This window comes from Phyllopteryx taeniolatus, chromosome 2 (assembly GCF_024500385.1).
Source record: "Phyllopteryx taeniolatus isolate TA_2022b chromosome 2, UOR_Ptae_1.2, whole genome shotgun sequence".
Lineage (NCBI taxonomy): Eukaryota > Metazoa > Chordata > Actinopteri > Syngnathiformes > Syngnathidae > Phyllopteryx > Phyllopteryx taeniolatus.
Window position 1 is genome coordinate 36092113 of NC_084503.1, and position 18913 is coordinate 36111025.

The following is an 18913-nucleotide window of genomic DNA, read 5'->3' on the forward strand; positions in this document are numbered from 1 at the left end:
GTCGCGGGCGTGCTGGAGCCTATCCCAGCTATCATCGGGCAGGAGGCAGGGTACACCCTGAACTGGTTGCCAGCCAATCGCAGGGCACATACAAACAAACAACATTCGCACTCACATTCACACCTACAGGCAATTTAGGGTCCCCAATTAATGCATGTTTTTGGGATGTGGGAGGAAACCGGAGTGCCCGGAGAAAACCCACGCAGGCACGGGGAGAACATGCAAACTCCACACAGGCTGGACCGGGGATTGAACCCCGCTCCTCAGAACTGTGAGGCTGACGCTCTAACCAGTCGGCCACCGTGCCGCCTATCTCCCATCCAAAAAAAAGCAAACAAACTGAATCGCAAACAACATGTTACCAGTTAGCACTATTGACAACATTCAAGTGGATGCTTAAAGTGATGCACCCTCGTTAACAACTCCACTGGGCATAAATTGGAATTGGAAAACTTAAAAACATTTGTGTGGTCAGATTATTCATGTTTATGAATACAGTAGAACCTCAAATTAAGGGACCCCGATTTAATGGACTTCAGATTTAATGGACAGAAAATAGTGTCCAGTTGGAACTCAAAATTTCCCCCCTCCCCCCCATGCACCAGCGAGGTAAGTTTGGATAAACTTGAAAACTTTTCAAACATTTTCAAGCTTTTTATATTTATTTGCAATCATTCTGTACTGTGCTGTGTGTTTTTAGGCCACAGATAAAAAAGTTTCATTTAATTTAATTTAACGGACAATCACATTTAGCGGATGCCCCCCACCCCCATTAGTACGTTCAATTGAGGTTCCACTGTTTATACATGTTTTATTTGTCTAACACACTTTTATAATGTTCCATGTCATGTTCAACTTTTGACAGAAAATATTTAAATCAAAAGGTTTAGAGTAACAGGAAACATTTAGGAAAATTGATTTCTTTTTTCATATAGTGCCATGTATCGATATCGACTGAAAATTGTGATAGGATTTTTTTCCTCATATTGCTCAAACATACCCATACATTGTTGGAATGTCAGTGCTAAATAAATATTTTCCAAATGTATATTTTATAATTTTTTATATACAATATTATCGAGTGGTATTTTTCCTCTTAAAAACACAAATACATGTTTTTAAATTTCTATTTGTTAAAGTGTGAGTGTGCAAAACAAGAGTTTGAGGTTATTTTCTTTCCTGTGATGAATCTAATCCCTGGAAAATCTAAGTCATAATCAAAAGTATGTTAGCTAGTTTTGTTAAAAATAAATAAATAAATAACTCCAGGAGGAGCTTCAACATAACCTTAACCTTTGGGACATTTTTATTATTTTTTTTTGTTTCACCATCATCACTTTGCTGCAGAGAATTATGCGTTTATGTGTGTACGTTTGTTGGCGATTGAACGACCATGAGTCTCAAATGTGTGTGCGTGTTTCAGTGTGTTGTGAGCATGAGTGATTCAAGCCCATTTGTGTGGAGGCTTTTTAGCACCTGAGCCTGGAGCAACACCACTGGGATATTGTGGGTAGATCAAGAAAGCACCTCCAGACCTGAGGGTTAGAATGTAGCATCAGAGCAAGAATCAGTCCAGAAAATATCAGTCAGTGTGGAGATGAAGAGGAGCAGGAAGAAAGCAGATGATTACTCTGATGGTTTATGAAGCAAAAGGGAATGGTGGAAGGCAAAGTAGGGCACCAGAGGCCAACCATTGCATCTGCTCGCATGGAAATGGAAACAAAAACAATTTTAGCTTGTTTTTTTATTTTTTTATTTTTTTATTTTTTAAAATCTATTTACTCAACCAGGAAGCCCATTCATATTCAAAGTTTGTGATCTCTTAACAGATGTTCAGCTCAGTGATGTAGTTTTTGGAATGGTCATGTTGGAGCTCAGGTGCAGTGCATGCAGAGTGCTCAACACAGTACCACTGCTTACTGCTTGGATAGGGACAACAATGCGTCTGAAGTTCTTCTGCTTAGTAATGTGTATAGGTTTTGAGAAGACTTCAGGGTCACACTGAGGAATGTCCCCTTGCAACACTGAAAAAAAGCCTACAGTCTTTTAGGTAGGCCTTTTAAGCCCTTCATGCAATGCACATTATCCACACAAATGTCATGGCTGTTGCTAGTCAGGACCAGACCTCAATATATACGTACGTATTTTGTACCCTCAGGCTTTTGTTGTTATTGTGTGTGGATGTGTACAGTATGTGTTGCCTTACCTTGCTAAGCTGCTCCAACGCTACTCCCCTTCCCGGTGTTTCAGGTCACTTGACCAGCTCCTCCTGGAGGTAACAAAGTTGAAGCGAATGCTTAGAGGGGAAAGAGCCTTTTCCATTGCCGGTCCTAAACTGTGGAATGACCTGCCAGTGCACATCAGACAGGCACCCTCACTACCTATTTTTAAAAAAATATTTCTATATTCCTTTATATTTACCACAGGAGAGAATGTGCCATTGTTTTGGTGTCTTATTTATTATTATTGTTTTAACTTTGTTATCGTTTCATTGTTTCTAAATTATGTTATGTTGAATTGTCTTATTGTATATTGTATTTACTGTGTGTACAGGACTTTGTTTCAGTTGCGGTTGTTCACAACGTGCTATATAAATAAACCTGAGTTGAGGTCAGTTGTTTTTGTGTATGTGTATTAGTAGCAGCTAGTCAATAGAGGGCGCGAAGGCACCACTCCACCACGCAGGCTTGGCACCATATTAGTTTCCTTGAAGACAGAAAAAAATAAATGAAAATATACATGGTAAAATACAAATATTTTAAAGGTCCCATCATTTGGCTGTTTAGACCTCCATAGAGTGACTCTCTAACATAGACTTTCTATGAAAGTGTCAATTTCATTTAAAAAAACGCATTTGTTTTGTCATACGAGTTTCCAGAAAAGGCCCCTCTGACGGCTACTTCTGTTTGACCCAGTTTTGTATCCGCCTTGTCCATAATTGGCTAAGACCACCCCCTTTTCTCTGATTGTTTGCCTCCGTGTAGAAGACCCACTCGTGAGAGCACACCTGTTTGTTATGTTGACAGCGCTAACTCGGAGCGGAGAGGTAGGCTGAGGTCTTCGCTAGATAAGCTAGATAAATTCGAATGACCTGATTTCAGGTATCAAGACAGAAAAACGTCTGGAACTCAGGAATGCGTGGACGATTTTAATTCATATTTCACATGTTTACTGAGGCACCATAGAGTCAATATTACATCCCAAATGCAAGAAAAACTTGGTTTGGCCAAGTACGGGACCTTTAAATGTAAGTATACCATTTTTTAGATAAGCAGGATAAATGGTATACAGTTAATGATATGTAAAGTTTTTTCGTTCATCTTTGTTGTCTGAAATGACACATTTCCAGTCTGCAGCGCTGAAATTTTTGCCCATGGACTCTCAATAACAGTCTGACATGTTCAGTAGCTCCCTTTGCAATGCAAGAGATTGGACTGTTTGTTAGGTTGGTTTATTTAGTGAGCCGGTGAGGGAGCAAGTGAACGAGTAAGCGAGTACAGTATATACTATTTGTGCAAAATGATAAATGTGTTGTGATTTCTCTGGTTCACAGAATAGTTCCAGTCATTAAAAAGCGCCTTAATAGTTTGCAAACTTTTGTCCTATTTAACACTAACCTTCTGTACTTTTTACAACAACACATTCATTTTGTGGCTGTATTTAACTTGCACTGGCCAATGAAATGATTAATGTACAAATCCATAGTCTTAGGACAGCGCCTTTTCTTTTTGAGGTTATGTAACAAGACTTTGAGGGCCACATGGGTCCTAGTGATACGTGGCTACAAAATAATTTTTTTCTGGAAAACCAAACTGATTTTAATTTTTTCTTTGCCCCCAAATGCAGCTGTCTAGATTTTTGTTTTTTTTTGTTTTTTTGTTAAACATGAGCATAAAAGATTAGAGAACCACCACGTCTGCCAACTCTTGAGTGTCATGGGTACATTGCTCCCAGCTACAGAAAAGAGAAAATCAAGACACACAATTAAGATCTGAATGCTTTATTGCAACACGATGTCCCTAAAAGCTACAAAATATATTTATTTTACATTTATTATGAAGCATGCAGTCATTTAGATGTTTAGACATTTTATTAAGATGTCTTTATTTATTAATATACTATATTTGTTTGTTTAAATATGTTATATTGTAAATAATTTTTATATATTTTTACAGGGTTGAAATAAATGTAAAAATATTGAATTAATCATTTTAATTAGTTGTCTTTAAAATATTTAAGTTATTTTTTTTCACTGATTTGCAATTGCTTCTTTTGTATAAGTTAGAAAATATGGTACTTTCCTACTGCATGTAGCATTAAAAAAAATGCAAAATGGCTAATATGACATTAAATGTGTGTTTCTCGCCAAATGCAATGTGGATCACAGTTAAACTCGGCTGACACGAGCAGACCCAGTCAATTTGTACTGGCTGTCTGTGTAAAATCAGAATTTGACTCGCGAAACAGTTGCATATTATAGTCAATGAACAAAATATATTTTGTGAATGAAAGCAAGTCCAAAGCATTACAATTACTCATGGGTATGGGATTGTCCAAAACGGGATTCAAAATATTTACTAAAGCTATGTATGAGCAACATCATGTTGTTACATAAATAAGTTTCAAATCCCTTCTTTCTGTGATGTTTATGTGAAATCTCATCACTAGCCTACGTACAAAAGCAAAAAGGTGGTCTATGCAGGCTATGGAATATAAAAACTAGAAGGGATGCAATGTCAACATTTATTTAAATTTCTCCAACCCTTCAATAAGTGTAGCATGGACACTTGGTGGATGGGTTTTGCATGATCAACATTTCAGCTTGTATTTCCAGTTTCATATTTGGAATTTACCTATGTTAGCGGTGTAACCAACATGTCAACCAGATAGCAGTCTATGGGTGAAAACTAAGCAACAAACCACTGTTAGTGTAACAAGATCCAGTTGTCAGAAGTGAAAGTCATGAACATGAAACAAAAATAGTACAGATTCTGTACTACAATATACAAACCACTTATTTGCAGGGTCCAAATTTGCCTAAAAGTACGAGACGAGCCTTAAAAATGCCCGGGGGCGGAGGGTGGGCTGATAAGACAAAGATGAATCTTTGTCAATATGAGGAAAAGGCTAAGTTTCTACTGTGACTCAAACAGGTTCTTGATTGGAAAATGTCCTACCCTTCTACTACAAAGTTTTATTGAAATCTCTTGTGTAGTTTTTACAAATAATCCTTCCACGTGCGTAATCCTTAATCCTCTTCCTCTGTTTTGTAGCCCCATGTGGTGGACAGTATGGAGGATCTGAGGGAGTAGTTTTGTCTCCAAACTACCCTTTAAACTACACCACTAGACAAATGTGCGCCTACTACATTACGGTGCCTCCACAGTTTGGTATGTGAATAATGGCATTAAATAAATTACGAAAACCAAAGCTTCACAATGTCCTCATTTTCTTGTCTGTTCCTTTTCCTCCTCTCCAGTTGTTTTTGGTCAGTTTGCCATTTTCCAAACTGCGATGAATGACTCGGTGGAGCTATTTGATGGAGCCAATGAAAACTCTCGATTGCTAAGTTCTCTGGCGGGATCACATTCAGGTGAGATGATAAAGTCATATATTTCTGGGGATATAAAATGCTATTCATGGAGAAATGTCATATTAATTCATCGCAGAAGACAACAGCTCTGTCTGAAAACCTTCAATGGGTTGATCTACTCTCCTCTCTGGCCTGCAGGAGCTTGAAGAAAGCTTATGAACATTTGGTCCAATATTTAGGTTGCTGAAATGATTAATGTCCCATTGGTAGCCTGTAGGACTGGGACAAAAGTGAGGACCACAGGGCACCAATTTAGACAATTTCCAGGTGTCTAAATAACATTTGTGTGATATGCTTTTGTCAAAATACTACAAGGATGATAGTTTATGCACTATATTTCTTATCTTGATGAAAACATCCATCCATTGGTCCAATATACTACTGGACCAATGGTGAGTCCGGCTTTCCTTGTAATGACGACCAGTGGAATATGGGCTTTTCCTAAGACTTGGCTTTCTCTCCTTTAATAAAGCACTTTACACAAAACATGAAATATTAATAATAATAATAATAACAATATAATGATAGTAATAATAATAATAAAATTAGCGGCACGGTAGGCGACTGGTTAGAGCGTCTGCCTCACAGTTCTGAGGACCGGTGTTCAATCCCCGGCCCTGCCTGTGTGGAGTCTGCATGTTCTCCCCGTGCCTCCGTGGGTTTTCACCGGGCACTCCGGTTTCCTCCCACATCCCAAAAACATGCATGGTAGGTTAATTGACAACTCTAAATTGCCCGTAGGTGTGAATGTGAGTGCAAATGGTTTGTTTATATGTGCCCTGCGATTGGCTGGCAACCAGTTCAGGGTGTACCCCGCCTCCTCCCCGATGATATCTGGGATAGGCTCCAGCACGCTCGAGACCCTAGTGAGGAGAAGTGGCTCAGAAAATGGCTGGATGGATAATAAAATTATTGTATCATTATAATTATAATAATAATAAATATTATTATTATTAGGAGAGTAGGAGCATGACTGAAGTCTCCATTGACCAGTATGAGGGTGCCAGGATCATACTGTAGCTGTCGTAATCACAGTATGGATGACGTCACTCACTTAGTTGAAATCTCTGAATAAGATTGAGCACACTTTAACTTTGAAAGGCCTTACATCACCAGTCCCCAACCTTTTTTCGACCACGAGACCAGCATAGAAATAAATGAAAATAAATTATTAGATATACAACTCAGCATTCTGTTGAATGTACTTGTTGGAGCAGTTTGGTTTTTTTTGCTTCACCAAACTATATGCAAGCCTGTTGAGACATATTACGCATGTGATTTTCAAAATAAAACCGAATTCAGACTCATGATCAATAAAATATATATTCTTTTCCGACCGACTGGCATTCGTGACCCACCATCGAACGGCCCCCACCCGCCCGCCTTGCTCCAATGTTCATGCGCGAGGCAGTTCCTCCTGCCTGCGGGTTCGTCTCCGCTGTCGAGGAGGGTGCCTGCCTCTTTCTGCTGCGCAGACCGAAAACTGTCGGGACAGTTTCATCTTCCTGGGGTACTTTACTACAGCCTCTGACGCGCATAACAGGAGAAGTGATGGTCGAGGGTAAGTCGACGGGAGAATATGCGGAAGGCCAGATTTGACAGGGAGCGCCTACATTTTAGGGTTGCTCCACCCAGAGTGCATAGCTGGCATGAAGGTACCTACAGTAAAGGACAGACTTCAGTTGATAGGAGAATCTGCACAGCTACAAAAGTGGACAACCGTGCGCCTTTTCCCTCTTACACAGAAGGGAGATTTCTTCAATTTTGTTGACTTTATTACACATTTTCTTATTGATTACATTTCTATCAAAAGACAATTAACTTTTGGAACTGATTTGTTTACCTTTATTCTATACTCTATGTACAGTGCAACGTATTCAACTGAATTCATACCCTTATTCATGCATTCCCAGATCAAATAGCAATCAACAGAAGCAACTCAACCTTTCTCACTGATCTCTACCCGTGTGATTGGTCCTGCATCTGATTCTTCGCAACATAATCCGCTTCAAACAGTTCAGACGTGAACCCACCCTTTAAAGATGATGTTTCTTTATTTTTTTTAAGGAAGAGAGTCCATAAGTTCTGCTCTTTAGGAGTTCCCCAGCACATCTTTGTAAGACGAATTTAATGGAATTGCCTGCAAAAAAGCCACTCTTGGGGGCCGTGAGACCACAGCACCAGGAGGTGTTACCACAGTATACTGTATTTGGCAGTGATGTATTTAGTGAGAATCCATTATTGCTCATCTTTGAGACGGCATCAGCCTCACTGGGGCCGTGCAAGATGTAGCAGTAGGCTGCTGTACTGTATTCTACATACCAATCCATACATATGCTGCAAACTTCATCACAGTACAGAGTAACACCTTCAGCGTGGCTTTAAAATCCAACTATCTATGCTGCCATTAACGGGATGGTATGTGGTGCAGTTGAGAGATTATCAAATAAAATGAATATTTTTAATGACGAGGAAGATTCTTTAGAAAGGGAATTGTATATATTACTCTACAAATTGAGACATTCAACAGTGACATTTTCTTCTGCCATAGCTTTCTAGACTATAATGTGATGCAACAGTAGATATCTAATTAATTACAAATCTGCAATAGCCTGTAAAATATATTCATTAGAACATGAGGGTGAAAACAAATTCTAAAACGTACAACCTCTCTGTTTTTACATTTCATTTCATCATTTGCATGTATACGAAGTGTAGGTTTTATACTAAGACGACTCCCTGATAAGGGGGATCATGTGATGCTACTTATTCCAACTGTGATACATCAATATTCAAATTGGCAGTTTATTGAATGGTTGACTTATTTTATCCTTTTGGTAGATGGCGGGGGGGGGGGGGGGGAGACGATATTTACTGTATCTTTGTTGTGTGTTTCAGGTTTCTAGAATATAAGAAGGAAATTGTGTCTGTTCCTTAAGGAGTCCTTATTATAATTGATATTGTTAGGCTTTATCATTGTTATTATAGGACTTCTGTTTCTGTGGTGGCAATTCACTGATCTTCACAGAAGTAGTCGTGAAGAATTGCCACTGCTTGCCAGTTTTTCGTGACTCAGAAAACGTACAGAGAAAAGGCAGCCATATTGAGATGTTAGATGAAGAGCTGCATATGTTGGCATACTTCATTCTTTGAAGCCTGAAATCAGATCCTGGTTGCACACCAAAGGATGGGAAGATGAAAAAAAAAAAGTTAGAATTATTTACTGTATCTTTGTTGTGTGCTTAGGTAATTATTGCAGTTGGAAGAATTTGGGTCAAATTAAACTGTTCCTGCATATATATATATATATATATTCTTTTTTTTTTTAAACCAAAGATTTTAAGGGTTTGTGTCACTTATTTTTCCCAGGAGAGACATTACCCTTGGCAACTTCCCATCAAATAATGCTGCGATTCAATGCCAAGAGTGGCCAACCAGCTAAAGGTTTTCACTTCGTCTACCAAGGTAATGCTACCAAAGCATTTTCTCTTAATGGGCCTCATTCACCAATAATATCATAAATGTATTTTTGAACTAATTTCCTTGAGAGTGCTGTCTGATTAATGGTGAGTTGTTAAAGAAAAGAATAATTCCAACCCATGTTTTTAAATCCATTTCCTTGAAAGTAGCAATTAATGGGGAGCAACTAACCAGGATCCCTCGCTGTACCTTGGTCACAGGTGGAGTCCGGGGTCTGTTTTGCACTTGTCGGTGCCATGAACCCTCGCGTAGTGGACCCAAGCTGCCGCCTTTCCTTACTAACGACTTACCCTGCTGGCTACCTAGCCACTCTAGCTTCACGCTGTGTTGGATCAACTTCCTCCCACTATATTTGCCGCCGTGCCTTCTCCATTGATGGCTCCTTTTCGGCTTCCATTGAAGCGCTTCCATGTTATCCGTGCAGCTCATTGGAGAGCTTGGCTAACCGCAAGCCTTCTTCAGCGGAGGGCTAATTTTTTTTTTTTTAAACAAACATATTGGAGATCTTGGTGAAGCTACAATGCATACATGTGCAGAAGTGATGCACAGTCAAAATGGCGGCGTCAGAATAAAGTAAAACATATTTTATTATTTGACACTGCGAAAATTCTGCTTTGGGATTTTTTTTTAAATTGGGATTTGCTCGTCAGTCCAACTCACCATTGATTTGTTCGTAGCACTACAATGAACAATAATAACTGGAAGGTCTCAAAGGTATTATGTAAAAAGAATTGTTCATGAGGACTGGTGGTGAATGAGGCTCATTGAATTGAGTTATATTGTGATTGTTCCACCTTTTTCTCATACTCTGTTAATTACTGCTGTCTGAAGCTGTGCCTCGGACGAGCGACAGTCAGTGTAGCTCGGTGCCAGAGCCTCGATACGGCAGGCGTATCGGGTCAGAGTTCTCGGCCGGCTCGGTGGTTCGTTTCGAGTGCAGTCCTGGATATCTGCTCAAGGGATCCAGTGCAATCCGGTGCCAGGCAGTACCTGGTGCTCTGGCACAGTGGAATTCAACGACGCCAAGCTGTATCGGTAAAGCACTGAGATATTCACACACTGGCCACAACATTAGGTATACTTGCGCAATCTATTGAGAATCAATAGAGCTGCAGGAGCTGCACCAAAAAGTCAATCTCATCTTAAAATAATCACGCGTTGTTTTGACTGACCTTGTCCAACAGGTATTTATTTGAAAAAAAATATATATTTTCTAGTGGTATAATTCTACCGTGTTGTACTGAGATGTTTCTCTTATTTGGGTTAGCTTATTCAGCCGCTTGAGAGAGTCAAAATATTATAATGACTTTATAGAAGGTGTTTGCTAATATTTTGCCTTTGCTTGTAGTTAAATAAATTTATCAAAATGTTATCCAATCAGTATGATACAGTAAACTGCTACACCACTGCTAATTACAACCACAATAATCGCTATATTGTTAATTATTACCTCGCTGAGAAAGGTAGATTTATGGCACTTTTTATTTTTATTCTTATATTTGTCTGTAACTATACAATGTTCAAAAGCTCTAAATAATCTTCAAGATTTTAATACTAATGCTGTCCAACAAAATGTATGTCAGTGTGAAATTTATTTCTGCTGCAAATACTTTTAATTGTCACTTCAGTTTAATAGATCAGATGGAGTCACTTTGTCTCCTCCACCTCTGGCTCTGTGTCGTAATCATTTGCACACTATATTTTGGAAGGGTGTACAGTAATTTTTGAACAGCCTATCATTTCCCCCAGCTATTTGTTTAATAAGCTTTACGAAAAAAATCTGTAATTTCTGTCTTCTCTTCAGTTCCCTGCAGTGGGAATCTGACAGAGCGCCGCGGCACCATATTGTCTCCTGGTTTTCCGGAGCCATACCCAAACAGTCTCAACTGTCTGTGGAGAATCCATGTCAGCGAAGGAGCTGGGATACAGGTGAAGATGTGACACAAGATTTTAACATGGATTATAGACTGTAAAAAGTATTTTGCTCCCCAAAAAATAAATACAAAATTGTCAGACTTTTTTGCCACAAACAAACACAAGTAGGGAGATAAAGGCGTTCCAAACGTGAATAGTTGAATTTGCGATTGCCGAACCGCAAATATGCGGGGTTCGACTGTATTTGAGTTACATTGGAGCCGCTGGGAGACATGCCGCAATGCCACAGCTGCTAAGTGAAATGATAAGAAAAGAAATGATGAGAAGAAAAATGTGCTTATTTCATGCATAATTGTATCAGTGACAATGCTTGAGTTTCAATATTTATATACCAACTGTGCTTGGGAACCTGTTTGCGAAATGTGTTTATTTTCATTATTTGCTGTTTAGATTCAAGTGATGACATTTGCTACTGAGCACAACTGGGATTCTCTGGAGATCTACGATGGGGGAGACATGACGGCTCCTAAATTAGGGTCATTTTCTGGTATGACAATATGCTCACACACACAGACACACACACAGGTCTATGATAGATGGGATATGACAGCTCCTAAACTATAGCTTTATGCGCACACACACACACACCGAAAATATATGATGAATTAGCTATGACAGTTATTAATCTTTGTCCACACACATGTACACACATAACACTACACACCAGAGATATATAATGGATGAGTTGTAATACCAAGAAATGTGATATTATCTTAAATGTCCTTTTGATGCGTTAAGAAGTCCTCTGTGGCAACAGCGAGCAGGAGGAGGAGACGAAAGAGCGGAGAAGCTTCACTTGTACTTTGAGTGAAGCCTGGAAGGAGGGAGGGAGGGGTAAAGAATAAGCTAACCTTTACAATTTCCCAGCGGTGTTTCCCCTGTGACCTGCCCCAAGCACATACCTGTCACACACCTATCACACATGAAACATGCCGCCCACTGGGCAGCACACACTTACGCAGCTACACAAAGGCACGCAAATGACTGTGCCCTTCTCCACAAGGCACACCGGGGAGCCGCCCACTCTAACCACAGTCATCTGATGTTTGCCACAGAGCGTGAGGCCTGATGAGGATTTTCTCATATAGGGACAATCCTCGTATTTCCCAGCTTGACTTGAGATGTAAAGACTACTTAAGGCCAGAATCCCACAGTTTATGCATATTTTAACACTCATAGACTAACAGGCCACACCATTAGGTACACCCTGAGAATCTAATGATCATCTTGATAATGATCAAGATTGCGCCTAGCAGTGTGGTCGCCTCGGTAACGCGCTCTCTAGTATTGTTTTTGTTTTTGTGTTTTTCGTCCGTCTTTGGAGACCTTACATGACTCACTTACACAAGTGGAGACCTGCTAACCATCAAGGAGGCTACTCTGGACTTTCTGTCACCAACCTTCGCAAATCCGCTCAGTTTTTTCCCCGAGTTACTCACCGGAGCGGCGTCCGCGGTTTTCGGCGCATGGAGACGGAAACGGCGCCACAGAGGGAAACGAGCCGGCATCCAGGTGAAACTCCGCAAGAGAGGATACAGATTGGCGTTGCCGTCGATCCACCTCGCGAATGTACGCTCCCTACCCAACAAAATGGACGAGCTTCATCTTCTGTTAAAGACCAGTAAAGACTTCGGACGTTCCGCGGCCATGTGCTTCACGGAGACCTGGCTTTGCGACGCTGTACCCGATGGCGCCGTTATGCTTCCCGGTTTCCACATTCATCGAGCGGACCGCGACATGGAATCATCGGGGAAAACAAAGGGCGGCGGGATATGCCTCTATATCAACGAAAAATGCTCAGCACACACTGCAGCCCGCATTTGGAGTCGCTATTTTTAAACTGTAAACCATTCTACTCGCCACGTGAGTTCGCATCATTCATCCTGACTGCAGCCTACATCCCGCCTCAAGCTAACACGAACGCCGCACTGCTAACGCTCGCCGAACAAGTCAACGACATTGAAAAAAAACACCCGGACTCACCCCTCATTATTCTCGGGGACTTTAACAAAGCTAAACTCAACCACGAACTCCCTAAATACAAGCAGCACATCGACTGTCCTACCAGGGAAAATAATACTTTAGACTACTGCTACACTACGGTAAAAAACGCATTCCGTGCTATTCCTCGTGCAGCCCTGGGCTCATCTTATCACTGCTTAATTCACTTAATACCGACATACAGGCAAGAACTTAAATGCGCGAAGCCTACAGTGAAAACAGTGAAAAAGTGGACCAATGAAGCCAAGATGGAACTTCAAAGCTGTTTAGACTGCACAGAATGGAGTGTCTTTGAAAATTCAGCTGGCAGACTGGATGAATATACGGACACTGTCACATCCTATATCAGTTTCTGTGAAGAGGTTTGTGTACCAACAAAATCTTTTCGCACATTCAACAACAACACTGCTAAACTTAAGCAGCTTCGGCAAGCTAAGGAGGACGCATATCAGAGCGGGGACAGGGCCCAGTATAATCGGGCTAGAAACGAGCTGACTAAAGAAATTAATATTGCAAAAAGAAACTATGCAGCAAAGTTGGAAAAACAGTTTAGCGCAAACGACTCTAAATCAGTCTGGCATGCATTCCAATCGCTGACTAATTACAAGTGACGATCCCCCCAAGCTGAGAACAATAGCACACTAGCCAACAACTTGAATACCTTCTACTGCAGATTTGAAAAGGACACTTTCACACCACACACCCACCCGGCCGCACCCTCGACCACAATCACACCTCTGACTTCTGCGTAAACCATTCATGAACAGGATGTGAGACGCATCTTCAAACAACAAAAGATTAACAAAGCGGCAGGCCCAGACCATGTGTCCCCATCCTGCCTCAAAGTCTGCGCGGACCAGCTCGCTCCAATCTTCACTCAGATCATCAATAGATCTCTGGAACTGTGCGAAGTTCCATTCTGTTTCAAACGCTCCACCATCATTCCAGTCCCCAAGAAACCTGCAATCTCGGGTCTGAATGACTACAGGCCTGTCGCTTTGACATCTGTGGTCATGAAGTCCTTTGAACGTCTCGTGCTGGACCACCTCAAGAGCGTCACAGGTCCCCTGCTGGACCCCCTGCAGTTTGCCTATCAAGCAAACAGGTCTGCAGATGATGCAGTCAACATGGGACTGCACTTCATCCTAGAACACCTCGACAGTGCAGGGACCTACGCGAGGATCCTGTTCGTGGACTTCAGCTCAGCGGTCAACACCATCATCCCTGAACTCCTTTCATCCAAGCTTCTCCAGCTCAGCGTCTCACCTGCCATCTGCCAGTGGATTTACAGCTTTCTGACGGGCAGGACACAGCAGGTCAGGCTGGGGGAGGCCACCTCATCCACACGCAGCATCAGCACTGGGGCGCCCCAAGGTTGTGTCCTCTCTACGCTGCTCTTCTCTCTCTACACGAACGACTGCACCTCAGCGAACCCGACTGTCAAACTCCTGAAGTTTGCAGATGACACCACTGTCATCGGCCTCATCAAGGACGGTGACGAGTCTGCATATCGACAGGAAGTGGAGTGGCTGGAGCTGTGGTGCGGCCGACACAACCTGGAGCTGAACACGCTCAAGACTGTAGAGATGATTGTGGACTTAAGGAGGCATCCTTCACCACAGCTGCCCCTCACGTTGTCCAGCCGCCTTGTGTCAACCGTCGAGACCTTCAAGTTCCTGGGAATTACAATCTCTCAGGACCTGAAGTGGGCGACTAACATCAAAAAGGCCCAGCAGAGGATGTACCTCCTGCGGCTTCTGAGAAAGCACGGCCTGCCACCGGAGCTGCTGAGACAGTTCTACACAGCGGTAGTCGAATCAGTCCTGTGTTCTTCCATCACAGTCTGGTTTGGTGCTGCTACAAAAAAGGACAAACTCCGACTGCAACGGACAATCAAAACTGCTGAAAGGATTGTCGGTACCCCCCTACCCACCATTGAGGACTTGCACGCTGCCAGAACTAAGACAAGAGCGTACAAAATCCTCTCGGACCCTGCGCACCCCGGTCACCAGGTCTTCCAGCTCCTTCCCTCAGGTAGGCGCTACCGATCAATGCAAACTAGAACTAGTAGACATTCCAACAGCTTCTTCCCTCTTGCGATCAACTTCTTAAACACCTAACCTATAATTCCATTACAACAAGCTGGCAAATTTTTTTTTTGACTTGAGTTCGTTGTCACATTTCTGTGGGGCCAATTATGTACTACTCGTGCACTCACTGTCGTTGTCTCGCCATGCTGCACTATTTGCATATACTGGCCACTCATGCCAGAGTAGCATCTGCTCCATTTGCACACTGATTGAGGAGTATCCGTAACATTTGCACAACCATTGTCCCAGATTATCGCACTACTCGTCACTTTAAACCGCATACACTCCTTGAAGTCTCAGCGCCCTTTGCACAATGGTCATTGCACCGGTCTATTGCAATATTAGTTATTCGAACTGCTCTAAGTGCTAGAGGACTCTGCATCTTTTTGCACAATTGTTTTTTGTCAATGTCTCTGTCTCCAAAGTGTTCTGTAAATTGACTGTCTGTTGTACTTGAGCGGCTCACACTACCGGAGACAAATTCCTTGTGTGTTTTGGACATACTTGGCAAATAAAGATGATTCTGATTCTGATTCTGATAATTAGGTCCAACACAAGATAGTTATCAAAGATTCAAAGTTTTAATTGATATCTGGGATTTGCAGTTAAAAGAAACAACACTTTTTTTGTCATATATGTTAAAATTGCTGCAATTGGCTGGCGACCAGTACAGGATGTACCCCGCCACTCGCCCGAAGATAGCTTCGACAGGCTCCAGCACGCTCGCGCCTCGAGTGAGGATAAGCGGGAAGGAAAATGGATGGATGGATGTGAAAACTGTCTCTATGACCTGACAGCTAATTTTACGAAAATGTTGTTTAATAAACTTGGGGAGGGGATTCTAATCTTGCTAGCATTTTGAAACTTGCATACCCTGCCTTTAGCATGCTTATTATTGTGAACTGTACTGCATCATACTGAAAGGTGATTTAATTAGTTTGAGTCTTCTTTCTAGCTAAGTGTATTATCGTTAGCCTAATAGCATAAGCAGGTCATTTTAAACCTACTGTTAGAATATTAATAAATAATAGCCATGCGCTAGCTAAAAGTTGTGTGTTGTTTTTTTTTTTAAATGTCTGTACATTTTCAGCCTTCTAGGTCATGGGAAGACGCAAAGGTTGACTCGAGGCAACTGGTCTCTTCTTTTTTGTTTAATTTGTTGTGTTTTTTTAATTATTTTTATTGTTTTCTAAGAACATTTAAAAAAATGAATTAGCTGTTAGGCTAATGATTTATCTAATCCAATCCATCCATCCATCCATTTTCTGAGCCGCTTCTCCTCACTAGGGTCGCGGGCGTGCTGGAGCCTATCCCAGCTGTCATAGGGCAGGAGGCAGGGTACACCCTGAACTGGTTGCCAGCCAATCGCAGGGCACATACAAACAAACAACCATTCGCACTCACATTCACACCTACGGGCAATTTAGAGTTTCCACTTAATGCATGTTTTTGGGATGTAGAGGAAACCAGAGTGCCCGGAGAAAACCCACGGGGTTCAATCCCCGGTCCCGCCTGTGTGGAGTTTGCATGTTCTCCCCGTGCCTGTGTGGGTTTTCTCCGGGAACTCCGGTTTCCTCCCACATCCCAAAAACATGCATGGTAGGTTGATTGACAACTCTAAAATTTCCCGTAGGTGTGCATGTGAGTGCGAATGGTTGTTTGTTTGTATGTGCCCTGCGATTGGTTGGCAACCAGTTCAGGGTGTCCCCCGCCTCCTGCCCGATGATAGCTGGGATGGGCTCCAGCACGCCCGCGACCCTAGTGAGGAGAAGCGGCTCAGAAAATGGATGGATGGATGGATGAATTTAAACAAACACAAGGTGCCCAAAGTGCTGTACAATGCAATAAAAACACAGCAAAAATATAAAATAAGTGTAAAAACAATAAAATGAAATTGAATGAAATAAAAACTACAGAAAATGAAGTAGGTAAAATCAACATAAAATAAAATGCCCACACAACGCAAATACATCATGTCAGACACCCTAACTGGTGTTAAAAGCCAGGGTAAAAAGATGGGTTTTAAGCAAGGATTTAAAATGCGACAGTGATGAGGCTTGTCTGATGTGGAGTGGTAAAATATTCCACAGTTTTGGAGCTGCAACAGCAAATGCTCATTCACCTCTAAATTTAAGCCTGGCTCTGGGCTCTGTCAGGAGCAGCTGGGAATGTAGGGGTGCAGCAGCTCAGAGCGGTAAGATGGGGCAAGGCCATTCTAGGCTTTAAAAGTAAGTAAAATAATTTTAAAATTAATCCTAAAACAAACAGCAGCCAGTGGAGTGAAGCTAAAATAGGTGATACATGCTCATACTTTCTCGTGCCAGTTAAAAGACGAGCCGCAGCATTTTTTTAACCAGTTGCAGACGAGCAATGGAGCACCCACTAACCCCCATATATTGTGCATTGCAGTAATCCAGCCGAGTGGTCACAAAGGCGTGGATTACTATTTCAAATTGCTGTTTCTGAAGGACCGGTTTGATTTTTGCTAGCTGGCTTAACTGGAAAAAGTTAGATTTAACCACGACTTTAATTTGGCTGTCAAACTTAAGATCAGAGTCCACTTTTACACCCTGGTTGTTCATGATGGACTTTTGATATTGTGCTAAGGGACCCACATCAACTAGGGGGGGTCAAAGAAGTGCCACCAAAGACCATGGGCTCTGTCTTTTTTTCATTCAAATTTAAAAAGTTAAGAGACATCCAGGCCTTAATATCATGTAAGCACTCTAGCAATGGCTTAGCTCAGTAGGAGTCTGACTTTTTAAGGGGGGCATATATCTATCTGACTGCCATCTGCATGGCAATGAAAAGAAATACCATGTTTCCTGAGAATTGAGCTGAGTGGGAGTAAATAGAAGGAAAATAAGAGAGGGCCAAGAACAGAACCCTGTAGCACCTCATGTGAAACGGGAGCAGTGGAGGACACAGAGTCAGCAAGGCTAACACAAAAGGTTCACAGAGACAGGTAGGACCTGAACCATTCAAGTGCTGTACCTCTGATGCCCACCCACTGCTTCAAACGAGTAATCAGGCTGTCATGGTCCACTGTATCAAAAGCTGCAGTCCGATCTAAAAGTACTTGGACAACACAGTGACCAGAGTCAGTAGCTAAAAATATGTCATTAAAAACTCGCTGATTCGGTGCTGTGCAGTCTTTTAAAACCAGATTGGAAAGGCTCAATAATATTTGTATTTATTATTTAGTTAGTATTTATTTACTTATTATTTTTGATTTATTGCATGTTTAGAAACCTCACTCAGTTTCATGCACCACAGCAATCACTATAATAATAATAATAATAACAATTGATTCAAACACTATCTTTTTCATAATAATGGATACAGCTTTTGTGTTTAATATTATTATATTGTGTAAATCCTGTATAAAGATACATAATGAAGTGACTGGTGAATGTCGTGTTAAGTATTTTGTATGTAATATAATCTCATACTTAGAATTTTATAAGAATGAAAAATAATCCTGTCTTTTGTCATTCATTCTTTTTTTAATTCTATTTTTTTTGCAGGAACTACAGCTCCTGCCCTCCTTAACTCCACATCCAATCAGCTTCTCTTGCACTTTCAGAGTGACATTAGTGTTGTGGCTGCAGGCTTTCACCTTGAATACAAAAGTAAGTTAAAGCTTCCAACATACACAGAAAGAGATGTCTGATAGCCAGAAAAACAACAGACTGCTAATGGAAAACAAAGCATGTTTGAATACAGGGACCCTTATGAACGAAATAATTCATTCGCCCAAAACACCCACAGACGTATCACACACACACACACACAGACACACACACACACGCAC

The 18913-nt window shown here is 41.4% G+C and overlaps 1 protein-coding gene across 2 annotated transcripts in view; it reads left to right on the forward strand.

Moving 5' to 3' along the window:
- The window catches only part of LOC133474361 (CUB and sushi domain-containing protein 1-like), a 570296-nt gene that overhangs the window by 467339 nt on the left and 84044 nt on the right, over positions 1-18913 (forward strand). For both annotated transcript variants that reach the window (XM_061765990.1, XM_061765991.1), the window contains exons 33-39: positions 5274-5390; positions 5480-5593; positions 8963-9058; positions 9905-10108; positions 10878-11002; positions 11399-11495; positions 18627-18731. In XM_061765990.1, the coding sequence (XP_061621974.1) occupies positions 5274-5390; positions 5480-5593; positions 8963-9058; positions 9905-10108; positions 10878-11002; positions 11399-11495; positions 18627-18731 (858 nt within the window). The remainder of the gene's footprint in view (positions 1-5273; positions 5391-5479; positions 5594-8962; positions 9059-9904; positions 10109-10877; positions 11003-11398; positions 11496-18626; positions 18732-18913) is intronic.